Genomic DNA, 25,351 nt, shown 5'->3' on the forward strand with positions numbered 1-25,351 from the left:
GGGGCTCAAATCAAGTTATTAAGTTAGATCCATGTCCAAGGAACCTATATCTAAAATTTCAAGTGTTTAGACCCCAAATTGTCGGAGGAGTTTGGTAGAGTTCTTAAAGGTCAAATTGTTGAACTTTGACCCCTTAACAGCCAAATTTCTGGCTGAAAACATAGATTTTCCCAAATCTCAGTAGCCTGTATATCAAATTTCGAGTCTGTAGACTAAAAATTAACAGTTATTGCGTAGAGAAATGTACACAGACAGACAGACACACAGACACGTTCACTTTTATAGATATATATGCACACATGTATGCGTGTGTGTGTTCGGCTAAGTTATTAATAAGTATATGTGTGCGTGTGTTATGCTAATTTGCCTTTATCCAACCCCACCCCCTTGATCCAACCTCCTTCCTTAATGTTTCCTCTATGGTAGACAAAGCTCATGTTTTGACACTTTCCCTCCTAACACCTTCTTCATAGATGATTTCAATTGTGTTCACCCTCCCATTTCTTATAACAGTGTAGTCACACTAATTTTTTTTTTCCTCCTTCCATTTCTTTATTCTTTCTTTTTCTTTTCCTTTCTTTTCCTTTTTATTTCTCTATTTTATCCTGTTAAGTCTTGATGTTCTCTTTCCCACTATCGCTTTCTATGTTTGGAGTCTAAAATGTCGCTTAACATACCCCCCCCTCACACTTTTAAATTTATCGTTTTATTTTTATTTTTCTGAAAAAAAAAAAAATTTCCTCAATTCTTCTATTTGAGAACCAGACGCTTTCAGTGGTACACGGACTTTATTAGGTCGCCTGATGAGGACTTTTGGTTATTACAGACCAGTTGTCTGCAACATTAACCTGTTCAGTGTAGTTACTATGTAATATTTGTCTATATAAATATTTTTTGCTCTTTTTTATTGAGCACTCTTTATAACTTCGTTTTAATTCAAAGTTTTTCCTTTTGAATACCTTTTAACATCTACATAAGTCGCTATATATCCGAAGCAGTCGTGCGAGATGGTTCAGTAGTAAGAGTTTAGACTTTCTACACTGCGGTCCCGATTTTGAATCTTGATAGATTCAGCCACTCTAATGAGTCGTAGATGACAAAACATGTATCAGTGGATAATTATATTTAAAAAAAAACGAACAATGTATATGCCGTTGGGGGTATCAAATTGGTCAAAGAGAAAATTATTCCCAACTCGCATTTAGGTAAAAATGCACTTTCGTATAAATAATTGAATTCATTCAAAATGTATTGCAAAAACAAAAACAAATAAAATAACATCTATTTAACTTGGTATATATATATATATATATATATATATATATATATATATATATATATATATATATATTGTATATTCATTCAACCTGGTGTGTATATATATATTGTATATTCAACCTGGTGTGTATATATATATATTGTATATTCAACCTGGTGTGTATATATATATTGTATATTTAACCTGATGTGTGTGTGTGTGTGTGTGTGTGTGTATATATATATATATATATATATATATATAGTATATATATATATATATAGTATATTTAACCTGGTGTGTGTATATATATATATTGTATATTTAACTTGGTGTGTGTATGTATATATATATATATATATTGTATATTTAACTTGGTGTGTGTATGTATATATATATATATTTAACCTAGTGTATATATATATATATATATATATATATATATATATATATATATTTAACCTAGTGTGTGTATATATATATATATATATATATATATATATATATATATATATATATTGTATATTTAACCTGGTGTATATATGTATTGTATATTTAACTTGGTGTATATATGTATTGTATATTTAACCTGGTGTGTATATATATATATATATATATATATATATATATATATATATATATGACATAATCATTAAATTAGAGTATGTGTTTTAAGAAAATTTCAAAATTTAATTTTAGGCAGACAAAAAATGTATTGGTTTTTTTTTTGTTGTTGTTTGATTGTTGCCGAGACAAAATGAACATAGAAGAGAGAGAGAGAGAGAGAGATAGAGAGTATAGGAGAAAGAGGGAGAGGTGGGAAAAAGGTCCAGCTGATGAGAGCGAGGTGACAGGTCACCCGGTCAGCGACACACTTTCTGATCCCTTGTACTTTCTGGTCAAAGAAAGAAGCGGAAGGATAAGAAAAGTATGGAGGAAAAGAGACATTTTTGTACACACATTCTGTTGAGCCACATGCCAGACGGATGTGGGAGAAATCCCATCCTGACAACGAAAAGATGATGCCGGGGAAAACTCCATCCAAACAGTGAAGAAGGAGACAGCGTCGGGGAAAACCCTATCCCAACAGCGAAAGGAGGTAATGTCGACAGCAATAAATGGCGAACTTTACAAATATAAGTTTTAAACTGCCTGTAACAAAACGAAACGAAAGCACCTGAAATGAAAGAAGAAAAAAAAAAAGAAAAGTAAAGACTGTAAGTTCCCTTTCTCTGCATACCTCTCTCTTGTATATTAAGTTGGCAAGTTCATTTTGCCATTCTTTTGTTTGTATTGATGTATATTTTTTTGTATCGATATATTTCTTGTCTACATTTTCAGATAGTAGATTCCACATCCTCGTAATTTGCTTTTTTTATTATTTTATTTAATCTCATCGCCATAGTTTAATTTTAATAAAATTAAGTTTGAAACGTTATCACTGATGTTCATGTTCATTCTTTCTCACATCTCCTTCCTTTTTACCCTTATTGCATGTGCGATAAATATTTGTTTTTTGTAAATTCCTTTTTATTCCTTCCCCCACCCTAAAGTCCTGTAACAATATATATATATATCATTTGTAGACAATTGTATGAGTCATAATTTTTTTTCTGTTTACTTTCCCATGTTTTAGTATGCAAGGAGCGGATCTATGTTTCGAAATCGTCAAAAGGGCAACTGCTGGTTTTGTTTACAGTGAGGCTGTGGCCAGGTAAATATATTTTGTACTATATTATTCATTTTGGTAAATATTGTAATAGAAGATACTAACCACACAATTTATTCATTTTAAGAAACTTTTTATAAAAATGTTTAAAATAAGTTTTTTTATAGCACAAGTGTTAATAAAAAAATACTTCTGTGGGGATTAGTGAGAGTTGGCTGCAAACCGGAGGTGGACGCCTATGGTCAGAGAGGGGAGAAGGAGCGTCTCGTGCGCACCGGAAAACGTGGGGCTTCCGGTTGGAAAAAAAGGAAGTTTTGTTTTTTTTGGCACGAGTTTTTGAGAAGAAAAAGAAAAAAGGACAGTCGACTTCCACCGCTGCCGGAGGAGCCCCGAAAAAGGGATGAAAGTCAAAAATTGGACGAATCCCAGAGAGTCGTACATGAACAACCTGTTAAAAAAAATAAAGAACTTGTAGGATATGAAAGTTAAAGACGTACTGCTCCTACGTTATGGACTGAGCGCCTTCAATGATTAAACCCTGCCTAATTCATACCTAAACCAAAAAGTAGGGGATGACCTTTTCTCTTCCCTGCAACCTCTCTCCCATGGAAGGGACGTTGCGAGCCTGTCGTTGTTTTATCATTATTTCCATGGCAAGTGCTCGTCTGAGCTCCGATCTCTGGTCCCCCCTCGCCAATCTTTCACGAAAACACCCGTCTAGCTGAAACCACTGTCAATAATTTTCCCCACTCTTTATCTGTGCTTAAATCAAAACGTAGATTCCATGAACAAAGCTTCTTTCTTAGAAGTGCATGCCTATGGAACTTTCTTCCGTTTGCCTGTTTCCCACCTGACTTGGATGTCTTCAAGTCCAACATAAACAAATTCCTGGTGAACCGACCCCTTAAGTAAGACACTTTATCAGATCTCCATTATTAGCGATTACTACGATATTGTCCCATTGATTACTGTACACACAATAACCCTTATCCCCCGAGTGGCCTCCAGGCCTTGATAAGTGTGACTTCCTTATAAAAAAAAAAAAACACAAGTCACTGAGATTTGAAACTTATAAAATTGCCCCAAAAAAGTGGTAGATTTATATATATATATATATATATACTTCTGGCAAAATGGAATATTAAAATGGTCATATCTTTGGTTCTATGGGACGAAAATACATGAAAATTTGCAGGCTTTTTGAAGCTTATAATCTATTCTATGGTTAAAATTTTATGAAAATTGGTAAAAATGAACTTATATTTTCAAACCAACAAAATATGCCCAAATTTGCCTACATTTCGGCCAGCTTTAGTTTTGCTACTTAGGTTGTCTCCCCTGTGGTCTTGCCAGGCCATTAATATATATATATATATTCTTGTTTTTCAGTCATTTTATGATGACTACACATTTTTTTTTGTATGGGAAAGGGGAGTAAATGGGGTGTATGATGAAGGAAAGGTTGAGAATTGTGTGCAAAACATGGGGATTTGATGGTATGACCCTATTGACACAATAAATGAGAGTTATCGGGTTATTAGACATAGAACAGTTGAGTTAGCGGATCTAGTTCACAGAGAAAGGCTAAGGAAAGCATTGGATAAACTGATAATGGTGGTCTGTATTTATTTGCTTCACCATTGAGCAAATTAGGCCGTTTTTAATGTGGAGAGAAAGGGGGGGGGGACCAGCTCCCGAGAGGTAATGATGGTCTCTAGGGAAAAGGGGAACACAAAAAGAACTGACCAGAAATAGGTTAGTTTGAAAGTCAGTTTCTGAAAGCGGTCCACCACATGTCAGCATGTAAAATAGTCATTCAATCATGATGATGATGATGTATAAATTATTGCTAATTTTTTTCAGATAAAACAATTTTTGACCATATGTTCTTCAAAGAATTCAATGATGATTTTCTCCGCACCATTCTTATATTTCTGTATTTTAATATTTTTTCTCAAAAAAAAATTTTTATTTTTTTTTTTTTTGCCTGGATCTCCTACCAGTCACTACATGCGTCAAATGCTTGAAGCCCTTCGGTACTGCCATAATAATGACATAATTCACAGAGACCTCAAGCCTCACTGCATTTTGCTCTCGTCCACTGAAAATTCGGCACCAGTCAAGATCGGAGGATTCGGAGTTGCCATTCAGTTAGATGAATCTGCCAAAATATCCGGAGGTAAGTGAATTTCAAGTCTTTGATTTTTTTAAATTTCTTGCTATGACATAACTGATATAATTACCTTGGATGACTTCGGGTTACTTTATAAAATCTATATTAGATGCCATTGGAATATTCAGTTTCAGCTGATATCACAAGTCGAATTTGTCATATAATTTGTCGTCCATACTCTTGACTAACCTGATAAGCAACAAAATCCCACCCTTTCAATGTTGAGGTCCGTATTTTAATAGTTTCTTCCCTCAGGCTGCTAAATGTTTGAATTCCCTCTATGCTTCATGATTTTCTAACTATACTAACATGCAGAAGCTTAAATGTAATGTGAACAAAGATCTTGTTGCTCAATCGCCACCCCCACCCTTTCCCAGCCATTTGTGTTCAGATTGCAGTAAACCTATGTTATGGTGAAAAAGAGTAAAGAAAAAAAAATGCCTGTACAAAAATTGAACAATTAGTCCCACTATGAACAATTTTCATTCACAAAAATCCACTATGAACAAAAAAAAAACAATTTTCATCACAAAAAAAAACAATTTTCATTCACAAAAATTCACTATGAACAATTTTAATTCACAAAAATTCACTATGAACAATTTTCATTCACAAAAATTCACTATGAACAATTTTCATTCACAAAAATTCACTATGAACAATTTTCATTCACAAAAATCCACTATGAACAAAAAAAAACAATTTTCATCACAAAAAAAAAACAATTTTCATTTACAAACATCTACTATGAACAAAAAACAATTTTCATTCACAAAAATCCACTATGAACAAATAATTTTCATTCACAAAATCTATTATGAACATAGCTGTCTGAATTAACAGCACAAATCATGATCATCGCGGTCATTGTGTCAGTTCAAAGTTACTGCTCAATTCCAATGCAAAAATCAAATCAAAATATGAATCCAAGAGCTCATCTTGCTTGAAATGGCACACAGGTCCAACTGCCCATCAGGCCTGAGAAAATCAAACTGTCTCACAGCCACAGGGTTGGTTCTAACTCAACTCTCCTGCTCAAAGACTGGAACTTACGTATTTTTGACTGGGAGGAAATCTTAGATTCTGGTCTTTTTCTTTGCCATCCTCATTCAACAACCCAAAGACTGACCACTTATCCATGAACATAAAGGCCCAATCACCAGAATGTCCCAGCTTCCTAGCAAAAACTGAACTGACCCATAACCACAGCAGGAAACCTCTTGTTGGAATGATGGTCTGGGTGACCAAAACTTTCAGATTAGACATATTTCCAATTTCCTGTGTGGTTGTTTCTCCTTTTCTATATTACGAGCCTGGGTGCCCAGCGTTGCCCGGGTGTTTGGAGGTATTAAAAGAAAAAAAAGTGGTAGTAGGTCAAAAAGATGACTTGTAGAAATGGTGTTGCTTTTCAACCTCCCACGAAGGTTGTTTTTAATGTGGGGGAAAACCAGCTCCCCCAAAAAGGGGGCACTCTGGCAGTATCCAAATAAATAGTAATTGTCTCAGTATGAAGGGTTTCCCCCTACATTGGCCAAGGAGCAATTACAGAACAGATACTACCCTGGCAAAGGCCAGGCACTAGCGGTTGCGTTCAAATAGTTTCGCTTTATTTATACAAACGACGATGTCCGTTTGCGAATGTGAAATATTATAATCTAGGAAGTATAAGAAAACTTCTCCTGGAATCTAACCGACACGAGAACCAGGACGTTTTATATATTGGATATTCTCAAAGTCTGTCTATCAATTTTAATTTTTTCTCAGAAATTATGGATGATCTGGGTGAAATTTTGCATGGACTTTTGTTATGATAAAGTGCAGTGAATTAAGTCTTATGGAATCCATTCGATGCAGTTAAGAATTAATATGGATTATTCACCAAAATATCACATTTATTCTAGAAGTTTTCTTGGAAACTACTGATGTTGATGTGACTATAATTTTGTATGAAACTTTGTGATGATAAGGTGCAGCGAACTAACCGTTATGGTATCTGATACACAGTTAATGATTAGCAGGATTATTATTTAATGCAAAAATGAGCACAAATTTAACCATATTCGAAATATCAATTGGGAATAAAGAAATCATTCTAAGTCAACTATTTTTTTAATGTTTTTAATGTCTTGTTGTTAAATATTACTCACTTGCAGCAAGTTTGTTATTCGCATGCAGCTGTAAACGTGCAGCTCAGTGCATGTTTACATAAGAAGATAAAATTGCAGTTGCAGAAATTTCTTTTCCAACATAGCAACTAAAAAAGAATAAAACTAAAAAAATGAAAAAAGTTTTACATTAAAAAAAAACAAAAAAAAACTTTTTTTTTCCTTTTCTTCAGATTATTTTGCTTGGTTGTAGTTAAACTTGTCTTCTGGTTTTTGCTTGGTAGATGGGACAACACTGACAACGAAGATGTGGTCCCCTCTGATTAATGATTATCTTTTTCTCAGATAACGTGAAAGCTCCTCCTCTTTCCACATTTTAAGAATGGTCTTCTTGTCCGCTTGACCATATTTAATTATTCAGCAAAATGGACAGCAGAAATTGGGAGCCATAAAGAGCAATTTGGACTAAAACCTTTTATGTTTTTTGAAGAATAACAAGACACGGCAAGAACATTCGTTGGCGCTTCTACACTATCAGAACGAAATTTCGGAAATCGTAAAACTTAGTTTCACACGAAAACAATAGTATCTATGTATTCCTCATATATTTAAGATGATTATATCCAAAAATTACGAAAATCGATAAGATAGAAAATTATTTATTAAAGAAAATAGAATTTGAAGAAAACAATTGTATTTGCTTACATAAGACACACTTCAAGAGAATGAAAAATTTAGTCGGAGATGCACGTTCATTGCTTTTTTTTTAATCCAGAAAAATCAGATTTCCATTTAAATAATAAAAAAAAAGCGTTGACCGCTGATTGCCATGACAAAGAACATTCTACCTTTGAGCTCATTTTTCAAACTCATTGGCTTAACATTCACAGGCAACATGAATTAGAATAAATACATTGAGGACATTGCCAACACTGCTGCAAAGAAGGTGGGCCTCCTCGTACTGTGCTAGAAAATTATTTAATACTGAGAGTATCCTGTATTGCTACAAAGCCACCATTCGCTTATGCATGGAGTATTGTTGCCACTAGTCTTTCTCCCATAGACAAGGTCCAAAAAAGAGTCTGAAATCTAATAGGTCCCGCACTATTGGCAAAGCTTCAACCTCTGTCCCATCACTGCAATGTTTTTTCCTTGTGCCTGTTTTACAAGTACTTTAATTAATTTGTCTCTGATGTATCGTTATTTTCATGGAAAGTGTTCGACTGAGCTTCAATCTATGGTCCCCCCTCGCAAAACTTTCACAAGAAACACTCGTCTAGCTGTAAACACTATCAATAATTCCCCCCACTCTTTATCTGTGCCTAAACCTAAACGTAGATTCCATGAACAAAGCTTTTTTATTAGAACTGCACGCCTGTGGAATTGTTTTCCGTTTTCTTGCTTTCCGGCTGACTACAATATGGTTGTGTTCAAGTCTAACGTAAATAAGTTCTTGATGAGCCGTTCCATATAAGTTATCAAATTTAACAAATTTTCATTACTAATGATTATTATATTGTCCAATTTCTACTGTACACTCTTTAACCCTTATCCTTGAGTGGCCTCTTGGCCTTCATAATGAGTTGATACCTATGAAAAAAAAAAGAAAAAGTCCAATGTGAACAAGTTCTAATTGAATCGTCCCCCTAAGTAATCCAAGTTTCAAAATTCCCACTGTTTACTATGCTAAAATCACAATGACTAATGTATACCTATTAACCCTTATCCTCGAGTGGCCTCTGGGCCTTGATAAGTGGTGACACCCTTGTAAAAAAAAAAAAAAAAAAATTAAATGTGCTCTGAACTCATGGAACGTGCTTCCTCAATGTACATACTCTCGACCAACCCAACAAGCAACAAAATTTCACCCTTTCACTGTTGAGGTCCCTAGGTGAAGAGTGGCCAATAATGATAAAATATGATTTATAGTACATGAAAACGGTGCCTAATCTAGAGAAATAAATGTCAGGTTTCATATCAGAATATTTTTTTTTACACCGAAACAGGTCTTATTTGGCATGTCCCTTTTTTAAACCTGAAATTTATTGCACAGTGAAAAAATAAACAGATCAATAATTATTGATCTATCTATTTTTTTTTTTTTTTTTTTACGTCTTGCTTTGTTTTTTTTATTTTTGGTTGTATTTCAAAATGTTTTTTATTTGAAATTTGTTTCCGACACTTTATGCTACTTTTTATTGCTCGTACTTTTTTTTTTTGCAATTCAATTTATCAAAATAATAAAACAATCATGCTTCAGCTACCATGTAAGGAAAGGGTGATAAAAATTCACACAAAAGAGGATACAGTAGCCCAGCACATGTCCAAATTCACCTTAATTTGTTGCAAGGTTCAGGGATCTTGACCGAGAAAGTGACCCTCTTTCAGTTCAATCAAAATTGGCAGGGAAATAATTTCATTTAGTGTCAGTATAGACTTTTTTCTGGTGCAGGAGTGAATAAAAGGTCCTAAGATATATCATAATAGGTCCTAAGATATATCATAATAGGTCCTAAGATATATTATAATAGGTCCTAAGATATATTATAATAGGTCCTAAGATATATCATAATAGGTCCTAAGATATATCATAATAGGTCCTAAGATATATCATAATAGGTCCTAAGATATATTATAATGCCTATTGATGAGATTATAGTCCAAAATGAGATCGCTGCGTAATCGTCAGCACTCAAGGAAGAAAAGGTTAGGCTTTTTGAGTCGGTTATTATAGAGCTGATCTGTTTAAAACACACTGCACGATACAAGTAACCGGTCTTTGAACTCTCTCCAGCTGCTGGATATCACAGATGGGGCAGAGGCATGGACACCATACTCTAACAGTGGTCTGATGAGGGATAAATATTTCAGGAGTAAGTTTTGTGTAGATAATATTACTAAATAGGTTATTATTTCGTTAGAAATAAACAAAGAATAAACAAAGTGAAAAATGAGATTTGTGCAGCCGTAATTGCACAAACAACTCATCGCGCATGCTTTGCAATAAATCTTGGTTTGCAATGTTATTAACAACATAACCCTATCTCCATGCTGCGATAAAATACAACAGAATGGACTTTTTACTACATTTCTGAATTTTTAAGATGAGGATTGATTATTCGTATTATTTAGACTCCCGTTCTCCCCTTGAGGATCATTTGCACAATGTTCAGTTGATGTAACCTCCAACCTTCTTCAGATGTATTTTGTCGAACTTGGGAACTGCACGTAATTTTGAATGAGACCTTTTATCTAATTCACGGGGGGAGTAGTATGTTTTTGTTTCATCAGCCATGACTAGGTAGAAGTCCTAAGGAATTTGCAATTATATTTTGAGTTTTGCCTGCACTGAGGATTGAACTTTCAACCGCCAGAAGAGTTTAATTTTTACAACTGAATTTTATCATATACTCTATACAGTAAGCCATGGATCCTTGCGAAACTTAGTGAAAATAGTCGAAAATATTCAAATAATACAGATTTGTTACTATCGTTACTTTTGTGATAGGTGCTCGACTGAGCTTTAATCTATGTCCCCCCCCCTGTAAAACTTTCACAATATACACTTATCTACCTACAACCTCTATCAACAATTTCCTTCATGCTCTATCTGTGCCTAAAATTAAATAAAAATTCCATGAGCAAAGTTTCTTTCCTAGAACTGTCCCCTGTGAAACACAATACCATGGGGCTGCTTCCCGACAGACTATAGCATGGCCCTTTTCAAGTGTAATGTAAATAAGTTTTTTTCTGAGCCATCCTCTTATATAATTAAACCGTACCCAAGTCCCATCATTAATGATCATCATGATGTTGTCTTACTGTAGTTGCATCGTATTTTCAGTGATAGGGAACTGCTTAAAACATTAATTCTTTCAAAGAGCTTAAATCATAAATATATGTTTTTAATTTTGGAAATAAATTTCCAATAGTAAACATTATATTATGCTTTACTTTCCATCTAGTATATAAAATAAAATTCCACTTAAGTTTTATTACATTTGAGATATTTCAGCCATAAATGAATTTGAGTTAATGCCTGTAAATACATTGTGTTGGGATCACATTAGTGTAATTTAGAATCTTGCCAAGTATATGCATTGCAGCGAAAAACAAAAATTGGTGTAATTCTTTCTTCATTCTTAATATCACAATTCTTCATTCTTAATATCAGAATATTGGAAAAAGGGGTTGATATGCAACAAAGACAAATGTCGAAATTGAGATTGTGGAAAAGAAGGGAAGAAAAGACAGAAAAAAGAACTATATTTTTTCTGAATTCTTAAAAGTCAGTTATGTTTATATTTATTTATTATTTTTTTTTACAAACTTTTACTGCAATTGCATTGCGTTTTCATTGATAAGAAACTGCTTAAAAACTGATTTCTTCAAAGAGATTAAATCGTAAATATACGTTTTTAGTATTGGAAATTTATTTCTAATATGGTATATTATCCTTTTCTGATACTGTTATTTGCGCAGATAATATTTTAAACCAGTGATTATTTAGTTTGCAGGATTGGAAATAATATCAATATTATTCGTATTTGAATTCATCGGACTACTGTTCTCATCTTTAGTGTGATTTTTTCACAACGTTTCGGTCAATGTAACCACCGACTTTCTTCAGGTGTATCTTGTCGAACTCAGGAATTTGGATGGAATTTCGAGTGGAACCCTTTATTTACTTCACGGGAGTAGCATGCTCTTGTTCCATCAGCCATAACTGGATAGAGGTCCTAAGTAATTCGCAATTGTATTTTTTGGTCGCCCATGCTGAGGATTGAACCATCAACCTTCAGGAGAATATCATTTTTACAACTGATTTTTCCAAGTACTTTCTAACCACTTCTAGCATGAATTTTAGGAGCCTTAAACCTATTTTTATTTCTAGTTGAAAATATCAATGTTTATTTATATATTACTGTATATATATATATATATATATATATATATATATATATATATATATATAATAAATTTTCCCTTAATTCAGCCTTGCCTCGACAGCCGAGCTGTATATTTCTTCCATTCCTTTTTTTACGCACATTTTATCTTTCTTTTAATAATATATTGGAATTCTTTCCCTTTTCCTTGTACCTATTTGTGAATTATTCCATGGATTTCTGCCTTTTGGATTACTTTGGATCATCTTCCAATTATGCGATTCCCTTGGATTTTACTTGTGCGAATGGAATTTTAACTAACTTTCTTGGATTCTGCATCTTTGGATTTTACCGTCATTGGATATTTTACCCTTCATCCGACTATCCATTCACGTGAAATCACTTTTTTATTCACCCTATTCCCTCTGCCTCAATTTTCGTTATCAAGTAAGATTTATGACTTACTTGTAGTTTCATTTATACTTTTGCATGCAAAATCCAATTCCGCATTTTGCTAAATCCTACCCTCTGATGAGAAGGAAAGTATTTCTTTGAAACTCTGCGGATTAAGGATTGTCCACTTATTTAGTGTTGCCTTTTCAAAACTAAATATGTTTTTAACTCTTTTTCAAAGTGTTTTTAACATGTATTATTAAGTACTTGTTCTTATTTATTTATATATATATATATATACACTTCAAAATAGTTTTTATTTAAAAATCAGTTGTTATGGAAACGTGAAATTGTAGGTTTACAAAATATTACTGGCAGTAATATTCTATAAGTTATCCCATCTAAACAGGAATTGCTCGATATGCAAGATAGAGCAAATAAATTAAATTGTAATTCAATGAATTTAAAAAAAACTCTCATTGAAATGAAATGAAGTGGTTGAGTTTCATATCAAAGAATTTTAATTATTCTAAGTAAGACAAAGAATGCTTTAGAAAATTAATATATATATTTAGCCAGTAGAGTTTAGTTTCCTAGAAGTACATCCAATGAAACAACATGTGTCTACCAAAGAGTGCTCAATGAGTAAACAGAGCAGGTATATGAAATTTATTTATACAAACATTGATGGCTACATATGTGCATACATGTTTCTGTATTCACCCGCGTTGGGGGATTGTTTTCAGGCCAAGAATTATCGTTGAGATGATAATTCTTGGCCTGAAGATATAATCCCCAAACGCGGGTGAATACAGAAACATGTATGCACATATGTAGCCATCAATGTTTGTATAAATAAATTTCATATTTAATATATATATATATATATATATATATATATATATATATATATATATATATATTATTTTTTTACTCCTTACTTGTATATATTATCTCTCATCTATAATTAATGGTTCCCATATCATATTAAATTCTATACTAAGTCTATTTGGTAATTTCTTCCAGCATATGTGCTGCTTTTTTGAGCCATCTTCCTCTCCACCGTTCTTCTCTGTCTATAATTTTTACTTCATCCCATAATGGTAGATAGTTTTTAGATGCACCTGAAGAAGGTCAGAGGTTACATTGACCGAAACGTTATGAAAATCACACTCAAGATGAGAACAGTAGTCCGATGAATCCAAATAATATGGATAACCAATCCTCATCTAAAAAAATCAGAAACGTAATTGATGTTATTGTCCCCCCCCCTTTCTTTTGCAAAACACAATCATGTTCTGCGGGGGTTGGAAATAATAGTAATATTATATTTCAAAATGTCTTTTTTTTTCTTTCTTTCTTTTTTGGTGCTGATGCAAAGAGTGATCCGCGCTATTTTTTAAATCGTATTTCCAAGTTCCTATTTACAATGCCTCCCCACGGGACAGAGTTAGACACCAGGGTCGTTTTTTAATGTGGAGAAAAGGAACAAAAATAAAAATTGTCTCAGTCGTGAAGGATTTCTCTTTCACTGACAGAACAAGAAATTGAAGTGTAGCATCTGAAAAACAGATACTACACTTTGATCTTGTCCCGAAGGCCAAGATTCCAAGTTTAATTAAAGTTTTATTATATGTTTTTTTTTTTTTTTTTTTATTCAATTTAAAGTTAAATTTTTAGGTTAAAGTACAGAATAGATACAAAACACCCTCCCCTTCCCATGTTAAAAATGTTTTTTTTTTTAAATAATAACGATTTCAGCCCGGATCACTCTCTGCATGAGTACCTTTTTTTTTTTTAATAACTATAGTTTCTGCTATAATGTTTATTTTTATTATGTGGGTGCACCAGTTAAAAAAAAAAAAAAAAAAATTGTGTAAATAAAAACTCCAGAAATCGTATGTTTTCCAGTTGCTCATAATTCTAAATGAATTTTTCATTCATGAAAGAAAGGGAAAGTAGTTATATGAGCAGTTTTGGTATTTGCCTGAAAGAACGACGGTGAAAGCGATTGTGTTGTCGAAGGTGTTGACAGGCGCATGTTGATTCTGGTTTAAGGATGAAAATCCCGTCTTTTATTTGGATAATCCTGTTGATTTTTGGTGTCTTTTATTGTTTAATCAAAGACTTTTTATTGGATGAAAATTGAATTTTACAGTCACATGAGTAGGTGTTGTGTTGTGTGTCGACGGATTTGAATTGAAGAGTCTTGTACACGATTATGATTGTTGTTGTCGTTGCGTAAACTTAGATTTTGTACCATTGAGTTTTAGAAAAAGCAGAAAAAAACAAAAACAAAAGAAACATGGTTAGTAGGACATTAATTGATTGTTGCAATTGATTACAAGTCGCATAAAATAGCAATCATGGTACAGAGCGCCCATTTTTTTTTAAGCAACAATCTATTTTTCATTTTCTATTCATCTAGACAAATAAAAATAATACAAATAAAAAAATTTACTTTTTTTTTTTTTTTTTTTTTGTAAAATTTAAAAATCGTACATTTCTCTTCTCTTCTACTCCGTGGCATTGCCTCCACCGTAACACCAAAATGAAGAAAAAGGGGGGGAAAAATCACGGACTGGAATTCCTACCCTGAAGAGGCTATTTATTAGCGAAATATTGGACTTACAACAACAACAAAAAAATGTAAATGAAAAAGGATTTTATCATTATATCCGACACTTCAAAGTTTTCAAATTTCTTATTTAAATTTTATTTAAAATAAGTATGACCATCTTTTGCTTTTTATATTTTATTTTCTGCCATTGTCTTGAAAATCGAAAAAATCTGATTAAAAGAAGAAACAGTCATACTTTATCCAAAGTTAACACCCTTATACAGCCTAACATCACAGATGCATTTGAGAACTTTTATCACCACACAAGCAGAAGGGTCCAGTGTATAAAATCGATAAAATCTTTGATAAGACAGGGGCGCGTTTGAAATGAATGTTTCTGTTTAGAGCACAATTGAACTATGATACTTGACTTTTGCATTTTAAACTTTATTTAAAGTCGGTATACATTAAAGGTAATTTTAGAAGCTCACCAGTAGGTTCTCTACAGTGCAATGTAGACTACAATGTATTGTGGATTGAGTCCAAGGAAGAATGTGAAGCTTCCTTCAGATGCACTGCGGTAGGTCCCCGATTAGAGCAGACAATCAATGGATTTGGTCGATTTCACCGATTTTGATGAAAAAGTATTGGAAACGGGAAACATTCCTTAATCCTGATTCAATCCTTTCTTTTTTTTACATAGGGGTCAACACTTATCAAGACCCAGAGGCCACTCAGGGATAAGGGTCATTGAGCGCACAGTAGTCAATGGGATAATATCGTAGTAATCATTAGTAGTTGAAATTTGGTAGATTAGATTACTTAAGGGGATGGCTCATCAAAAATTTGTTTACATTGGACTTGAAGACTATCAAATTGTAGTCAGCTGGAAAGCAGGCAAACGGAAGAGTTTCACAGGTGTGCAGTTCTAAGGAAGAAGTTTTGTTCATGGAATCTATTTTTTGGTTAAGGCACAGATAAAGAGTGAGAAAAATTATTGATAGTGGTTTCAGCTAGATGAGTGTTTCTCGTGAAAATTTGAAGGGGGGACCATAGATTGGAACTCAGACGAGAATTTGCCATGAAAATAATGATAAAGCAGAGACAGGCTTGCAATGTCTCTTCTGTAGGAAAGAGGTTGCAGGGAAGAGAAAAGGGCATCTCCCATTAGGCTACGAAGTCTATTTTGAACTCTGTCAAGGCAACGTCAGGTCTCACACACATTAGAATTGGTTGAAAGTTTGGAAATGTTGAGATTTTGTATTGTAGACAGAATGTGTCTATACATGTTTATTTTTTGTTTTTTTGAGTGCGTGTCTGTGTGCGCCAGCATACAAATTGTGTATGTTGCGTTTGATCAGATTGCGCAGCAAACGTATGACTGTATTTACCTGAGTTGAGAAATGAATTTAGCTTTCCCAAGCCCGCAGGGGTGAGAGAAACTGAAACATAATGTAAATTTTAACGCTGTGCTGAATTTTGATTCTGCTGTTTTACTTTACGAAAATCTGGCCATCATCTCCAAGTTTTTGATTTTTCTTGCTCCTTGACAATTGGCCACCAAAAATGATTTTGACCTGCGCGAGTTGATTTTGATATGTAGTGGACGGAGCACCTGACCTATATCTTTGCTTTGTTTTAAATATTTTACTTGGAACCAGTTTTGTACAAAAAGTTTAATTTTTTTTGTTTGTTTTTTTTTTTTGTACCTAAATTCTTTTCTTATTTTTTATTTTCCTTCTATCGCCTTTTTCCAAGATGTTTATCTATGTATGTATGTATATGTATGTATGTATGTATGTATATGTATGTATGTATGTATGTATGTATATTTATGTATGTATGTATGTATATTTATGTATGTATGTATATTTATGTATGTATGTATATTTATGTATGTATGTATATTTATGTATGTATGTATGTATATTTATGTATGTATGTATGTATATTTATGTATGTATGTATGTATGTATGTATATTTATGTATGTATGTATGTATGTATATTTATGTATGTATGTATGTATATTTATGTATGTATGTATGTATGTATATTTATGTATGTATGTATGTATGTATGTATGTATATTTATGTATGTATGTATGTATATTTATGTATGTATGTATACAGCATTACAGCATAATCATGTTAGTACACCAGTTCTCGTCAGATCATCAAAGTTAAGCAATGTTGAGCCTGGCTAGTACCAGATGGGTAACCATTTGGGAATTCTAGGGGCTGTATGTGCTCTCCACTTATCTTGGCATTGTTTCCAATTGCCCTGAACGTCTACTTGCCACTAGTATTTAACAACATCAACTCAGGAGGGATGGAGTTGGAGATTGTGCAATTCTTGCCACAAAAATTCCACGTGCAGGCACCCTTGCATTAGGTATCCATAGTTTGTCTGAAGGAAGCTACCATACAACATTAGAATTGGTTGAAAGTTTGTTAGTAACTGTTCATTTGAAATATTGAGTTCCCATCGTGAGAATGTGTTTATACATTTTTTTTTTGGTTCCCCAATAAAGGTAGGATTGGACCTAGTAATTCACTTCCGTTCATCCATTTAAAAAATTTTTTTATTCCATTTTCACCCCCAAACAAGGCACAGTTGCCACTTTGATGTAAGGGGCTACTATCAGGGACATATTGCAGGGATGCTATGTAGGGAGTTGAGCACATTACACTTGAACTTCTGCATGTCAGTAGAGTTGGGAAAGCAGAATCTCGGAAGGGAGTTCCCAAGTCTAGCAGTTCTGGGGAAGAAACTATTGGAGTAGAAGGCTTTCTTACACCTAGGGATCTCTACTGTGTAAGGGTGGGATTTTGCTGCTTGTCAGGTCTGTCAGGGGTATTTACGTCGGCAGGATACAAGTGCTTGTAGTTCGTCAAAGCATTTACCACTAAAATACTTGTAGAACAGGCAAAGGAATGCAACGTTTCATTGATGAGACAGAGGTTGAAGCTTAGATGACAGTTTAGGACCTATCAGCTTGCCGACTCTCTTTTGAACCCTGTCCAGGAGTGAGAGACTAGCAGTAGATGCACCAGTCCAAATGTAATAAAAATATTCCATACATGGGCAAATGGTGGCCTTATAGAGATACAGGATACTTTCAGGCGTAAGTAGCTTTCTAGCACGGTAGAGAGAGCCCACCTTCCTCGCAGCATTCCCTGTGAACATTAGGCCAAAGAATTTAAAAGAAGTACTTTCAGGTAATGTATCATTGGCCATTGCTATTGGTGGTTGAGAAGGTTTCTTGTAATTATTGAAGGAAACAAGCTTAGTCTTGGCAGTATTGAATGTGACCATCCATTTTTGTCCCCATTCCACTACAGATTGGAAATCATCCTCTAGTGTTCCTGCCATTTCTTTAGATATGTGTTCATTTGTTTTCACAACATTAGTCATGGTGAAAGTAAATTTTTGCCAGAACGGATTTTCTGGGATTACTCTGGTTGCCTCCCTAGGGGGCATTATAGGGGTAAAATTATATATTTGTGTATTTTTTAATTGTCTTACAAGTTTTTTTTGTTTTTTTTCAATTTTTTGTATAATTTCTTTTATATCAAAATCAAAGATATTAAAAGTTCCATAAGAATCTGTTATATTTGACGTTCATCTTCGTCGCCAACTGTTATGTTTGCAGGTTGAACCAAATAACGTATAAGGCAATACAAATGAAGACTCAACAAACAAAGATAGATCAATAAGAAATGTATTAGGAAAAGTATATTCACAATATATTTACATAATGGTTGTCAAGTAAGAGAGTCTTGGCTGGAGAAGATATCTGCTCTCGGCTCGGCCTTCGGTGGCTTCTGGTTAACACACACTCAGACTAACCGAGTCTTGCTATTTATGTGTAATATTATCCGCATATGTAAATGAGTGGGTGCCACCACAACAGAATCACGTGCACTTTTGATTTGACTGCGAATCATCTTCAGGCGGAATTGGTGAAAGTGAACTGGATTAAAATGTGGAAAGGTAGAAAAGTATTATGTTGGTGTAAAAATAATGTCTTTTTTTTTACGTTCAACTTCAAAAGATCATAACTCCTTTCATAATAAACTTTATTAATCGAAATAAGAACCATGAGAATCGACACATTTTTACCAACAAAAAACAAGTTTATTTATCCCATTAGCATAGAAATTCGGAGTTCTGGACGCGATGAAGTCATTGAAGGCCGATTCAGCATCATCTCATCTTTTGAACCACTGTTGTGCCACACGTTCGTTAATGGTTCCTGGGTCAACCGCAACATTGATATCACGAGCTGTACTGGTAGTTTTTCGGCCTAGTTTGAACTGGAACAAGAAAATTGTGCGGATTTGAATTCTGTCCATGCTGTCGAAAAGCCTGCAAAAAAAAAATGAATGAAAAGATTGAGAACAGTAACAAATAACCTGATTCGATAGAGCGAAAAATGTGCTTCAAAATGATATATAACATGGCGATATATATCAATGAATTAATTCAAAAATCATATATAAAAGTAACATATGTGAGAAAACGATATTCTTTTTGCACCAACCTAATAAATTTCAGGCAGTGATAGGCAGGTTAAAATACTATCATATAAAAGTTACTTTTGCGTGTGTGTGTGTGTATGCTTGTGTGAGTGTGTGAGTTCTTCATAGATTCCGAAACGGCTGATCCTATCTTTTTCAATTTTCACATAAAGCTAACTTATATGTCTGACAGTGTTCTTAGATATGTTTTATACAGAAATTCATCCAATAACGATTCAAAATCGAAAATATCCAATCTTAAAAATTACTTTTCTCTCTTATAAAAAAAAGAATATTTTTTACATGGGAATATTTTACGTTACACTGACCAAGGGAGATAATAAAATCCCAGCAAATGATTTCTTAAAAAAAAAACAGATTTCTTATAATCTGAAGATATAACTTAGTGGTAGATCATTCGACAACAGATTGAATTATCCCCTGTTAAAGCCTGGATGTACATCACCATTATATTTTAATTTTTTCTTATTAATGAGTTCAATCTACAATAAAAGAAGAGGTACCATTTAAAATCACTGCAAATCATTTCTTTGTTTACATATTTTAAAACTAAACATTAATCAAAAGTGACTTTTCCAGGGCATTCATCATCAAGCTCAAATATCAGCTGACATGATATTGTAAACAAACACAGACAGAATTTGATGAAAACATTATCATTATTTTATTTAAAAAATTTTTTTGCAAATTAGTCCACCGGGCAAATTATTCCTTGTAATACATAATCAATAGAGAATTAGTTCTATAATACATACGCAATTTGCATAAATTAAAATAAAAATAAAAATTTAAGTGTGTATTGTATAACCGGACAACACCAGGCTGCCAGCTAGTGTGTATATCTATATATCTATAAAAGTGAACGTGTCTATGTATCTGTCTGTGTGTGTACATTTCCCTATGCAATAACTCTGTCAATTTTAAGTCTACAGACTCGAAATTTGATATACAGGGTACCGAGATTTGGGAAAATCGATGTGATCTGTTTTCAGCCAGAAATTTGGCGGTTAAGGGGTCAAAGTTCAACGATTTTACCTTTGAGAACTCTACCAAACTCCTCTGCCAATTTTGGGTCTAAACACTTGAAATTTTAGATATAGGTTTCTTGGACATGGATCTAACTTAATAACTTGATTGGAGCCCAAAACAATAAATTTTAAGGGGTCATAATAGGAGTCAAAGTTAAAAAAAATTGACCACCTTTTTTTTTTTTTTTTTTTTTTTTTTTTTGTTCAATATACACCTCCAAATACCCGGGCAACGCTGGGCGCCCATGCTAGTATATAATGTTCTAGTTGTCTTACAAGTCCAGGTTCACTCTTTATGATGACCTTTGCGGAACCTGCTACCTGGATCGTTTTTTTTTTCTTTGGTTTCTCACTTTTCAAGTGTTAACTAGTTTGTACTTTTACTCCTTATATCGAATTTGAAATTGAACTCTTTGTTTAATGCACAGGCGTAGATTGTTCTTGTTACTTCAGCCATAACCAGGTAGAAATTTTAATTACCATGCTAATCTTTGTTATTATCACCTTTGGTAATGATTATTCGAGGTGTTTTCTTCGATCAGGAAGATTCATCAACAGTTCTAGCCGACAGTTCTTTCATCAGACGAATCAATAATTTCTATTTTTTACGTCTGGAATTCACTTTTTTTTTTTTTTCCCCCGTGATGTTAAGAAGAAAAAAAACTTAATCATGGAAAAAAAGTGCAAAAAAAAAATTAAAAAATGTTACCCAACTATTTTTTTTTTTTAATTCTTTCATTTTTTTTTTTTCTCAGTCGTTATTTCAATTATCCCCCCTCCCCTCCTCCCAGTTCGTAATAACATTTTTTCTTAATATCTTTAAAAAATGTGTTCCTTGCATATGTGTGCCCATTTGCTCAAGACTTTGCAGATCAAATCTAAAAACAGTTTTTTCGCAGTCTTCTATATCCCAGCTTGACTTTGATTTGGTGTGTAAATTAAGCAAGAGAAGGAAGAGAGAAAAAGAACAAAATGCTACAATTGAATCCCCCCCCCATCCGCTTAAAACAAAAAAAATAGTGCTGAGAATTGAAAAAGGAAAATAAAAATATAACCAAAATCAGAGGGAATAAGTTCTAAGAATTTGTTCACAAAGAAACACAAAAGAATGCTAAAATAGGATTGTTAATCATGGTGTGGCAGTAACTGGAACAAACGATTAGTGTTAGTTTTAGGAGTGGCAATGAGTTAAGCAAAAATTTAGGTAGTTGGTTACCTTCTACCTTGTTGTATCCCTGGCTAGGCGTGGCCAGGTAGACCCCAGTTGGCTGACAAGTTCGTCTCTCAACCAGCTATTTGGTCTTCCTTTTGCTCTTTTCCCATTGATTTTGGGTTCATTCTTTCTGTCATGAGCAATGAAGAAACTTAATAAATACATGCGTGCGTGTTTACGCAGGATCTTTTATTTCGCTTTGTTACGGGTTCATGAGTGACTGTGTCGTCTAGTGATTATTGATCACCTCGTCATTTAAACTCAAGACAAAACTTTTTATGCATGAAAGACACAAGGAGACGTTTGCTGCGTTTTATTCAAGGTTTTATTGGAGAAAATTGCCTTGGGAGAGAGAGAGAGAGATCACATAACTAAAATTATTTACTTAATTTTTTAACTTACTCTAAAGAGATGAGAAATGGGATAACATTTAACTTAGATTATTTTTATATTATTAGATGCGGCCTGTTCGCAATGCTTATAACAGGGAGACTGATTTTAAAATCCTTTGTTTTTCTCTGGGTACAATTCTGTTTGCAGATAGGTTATCATGACCTGTATTAATGTGATCCATGGCAAAATGTACACTGGCTAACTTAATCTCTACTAACTGGCCTAGGGTCCCTAAGATGTAACCAAAATGTACACCTGTAATCTGTATCTCGAAAGGTAACGTGCCGATCCATGTTTTGCTGTTTGTATGGTGGTGATGATATCATTTACTCTGGTTTGCTGTCTGGTCTAGATGTTTCTTTTTCTTTCATGTAAACTGATGCTGTGAGCCTAATGCGTTCCATTTTTGTGTTGTGTCATTCTTAGCTTTTCTATCCTATTTTCTATTTGTGTAGCCATGTTTTGCTACCATATCTGATAAGAGACATGATGTATTTGTCAAACACACCATCCATTATGGCTATGAAATTCCTGCAGCTATGTGCCTAGAAAACGGAGCTGTTAAGCCTGATAAAATGATATGGGACAAGACAGAGAAAGTAGCAACTGAATCTGATAACAGAGATGATGTATTAGGTTGAAAAGGAAGTTTTTACAGAATTTTTAATTTGGATTTCAAATGATGTATTTTCAAATAAGCTTTTCGTTATAATACCTTTACTTTATCTATCATTTTAAAGAGCGTTTCTCACTTAATTGTTTGAATTAAAATCGTTTTAAAACGCTCGTGTTCTTTTCAGAACGTTGAATACAAGATGGAAAAAGAGCAAATTTGCACAATTTTCTTATTTCAATTCAAGCTAGGCCGAAAAGCTGCTGAAACAGCTCGCAATATCAATAAAGCGTTTGGCCCAGGAACCACTACTGAACGCACAGCACAATGGTGGTTTAAGAAATTTTGTGGTGGCAATGAGTTTTGAAGATGATGAGCACAGTGGTCAGACATCAGATGTTAACAACAATCAATTAAGAGCCTTAGTCGAAGCCAATCCATGCACAACTGTTCAAGAACTTGCTTCTGAATTAAATGTAATGTATACAACGATTTGGAGACAAAATATAACGGCATGCCAAAAGATAGATTGACTGAACTTTAAACAAATTTTATAATGGAGATAGATAAGAAATATCTACCTTACTCACGACTAAAATGCTGGCTTTATTTTGGTATCTTTAACTTCTCTGCCCCCCCCCCTATTTTTATTGATGAGCAGACTATGTTAAAGGACAAAACTTTTGTCAAATTATTGTCAATTTTAATAAAATGAACATCGTTTTCAAAACGATCATAAAATCTAGTGGATTCTGTTTGTTTTTTCTTTTGAAACTGAATTTTAATTCACAATTATGAATCATTTTACTCAATATTAATATAGCTCTAGGATACCTATACCTATTGAGCTTATTATATATCTGAAGTACAATGGGCACTGCTTTCTTTTAAAAGTATTAATACATTTACTAATACATTAAAATAAACTCTGCTCTTTAGACTCCAGGTCTAATTCCCTCTAAAACATATAAAAAATTATATATATATATATATATATATATATATATATATATAAATTTTACTTATTAAATATTTGAATTTTTTATTCAAATATCACTTAAATATTTTTATGTGCATAAAAGTTAACTATGGACACGTGTTTCTGGGTTTCACCCATCTTCAGCGTGGCTAAACTTTTAACCCGGTTCGAACTCGTAACAGCTCAATAAGTAGCCTGATGTATATATTGAAAATGATAATAAATAAGAAGAAAAAAAATGAATCTTGTATTTCCCTACAGTTGTTTCTTCTAATCATAATTTCAGTTCACAAATTTCAACATTTGCTTAACAAGGATTGTTCAGGAGAAAAGCTGTGCTTCTCCAAACCAGTGAGGAGCTGCCATGTATGGATTGTCTTGGTCCTGTGTGCAGGAACAGAGTTCTAATGGAAAATCTCTGATAACAATCTTGTTCATTCAGGATTTCATAACACACACATACACACTAGCAGGCCGCCCGGCATTGCCTGGTCATAAAATATGCATAAATATTATATTTTAATTTGTACAGAAACCGAGACATATGCATTCGAGTATTATGTTTTTTTATTTTCTAAACAGTTCACTTCATGTAAGTAAAAAAATAAATACTTGAGCTGAGATTGAAAGCAAAATCTAAAGACAGTGAGTCAAGTTTGATAACCATTAGGCCAGCTTGACACGATCTTTAAAATGTCTTTTCAAACCTACTTATTCTTGACATAAGGAATCTGTCATGTGAGACATTTATGCATGCGCATTCGTGAAACAGTTGACAAACAGATAAAAATCCAATGACCCCCCCCCACATACCAATTTTTGCCATTTTTTGACCCCTTAGCAGCCCTTTTTTTCTGAATGAAGACCAATTAAAGTTTTCCACATGACTGAATGCTCTATATATACCAAATTTCAATTTTGTACATCAAAAATTTGTTACGTATATAGGTTGAGAAGTGTCCTCACACACGCACACATTCTCACTTTTATAGATTATTTTAATAATTTATATATTATCAAACCATATTCCATTAACGGGGAGGGTTTTCTACAGTCTAGCAGCCTGCAAGAAGGAACTATTAGAGTAGAGGATTTTTAGGCATCTAGGGATCTCAACAGTGAAGAGGTGAGATTTTGCTGCTTGTCAAGTTAGTTAGGAATATGTACATTGAGGGGCACAAGTGATGTGAGTTCATCAGAGCACATTCCATTAAAGTACTTGTAAAACAGACACAGGGATGTGATATTGCTACTTAAGTCTGAACTCCAATCTCTGGTCCCCCCCTCGCCAATCTTTCACGAAAAACACCCATCTACCGCTCCAGAAGATATCTCACTACTGATGCAATTATCTATCTATATAAAAGCCAAGTACGTCCAAGGATGGAATACTACTGCCATATCTGGGCAGGAACTGTTAAAAATAGCCTATCCTGCCTTGACAGAGTACAAAATAGACTTCGTGGCTTAGTGGGGGATGCCCTTTTCTCTACACTGCAACCTCTCTCCCACAGAAGAGACCTTGCGAGCCTATCCT

The 25,351-nt window shown here is 33.6% G+C and overlaps 1 protein-coding gene across 24 annotated transcripts in view; it reads left to right on the forward strand.

Moving 5' to 3' along the window:
* Positions 1–25,351, forward strand: part of LOC145263089 (peripheral plasma membrane protein CASK-like) — a 1,377,184-nt gene that overhangs the window by 323,884 nt on the left and 1,027,949 nt on the right. For all 24 annotated transcript variants that reach the window (XM_080119970.1, XM_080119992.1, XM_080119972.1 and 21 more), the window contains 2 exons: positions 2,895–2,972; positions 4,931–5,106. In XM_080119970.1, the coding sequence (XP_079976096.1) occupies positions 2,895–2,972; positions 4,931–5,106 (254 nt within the window). The remainder of the gene's footprint in view (positions 1–2,894; positions 2,973–4,930; positions 5,107–25,351) is intronic.

Source organism: Euprymna scolopes, chromosome 38, assembly GCF_053919585.1.
Source record: "Euprymna scolopes isolate OS-2025 chromosome 38, ASM5391958v1, whole genome shotgun sequence".
In the NCBI taxonomy this organism is placed as follows: Eukaryota; Metazoa; Mollusca; class Cephalopoda; order Sepiida; family Sepiolidae; genus Euprymna; species Euprymna scolopes.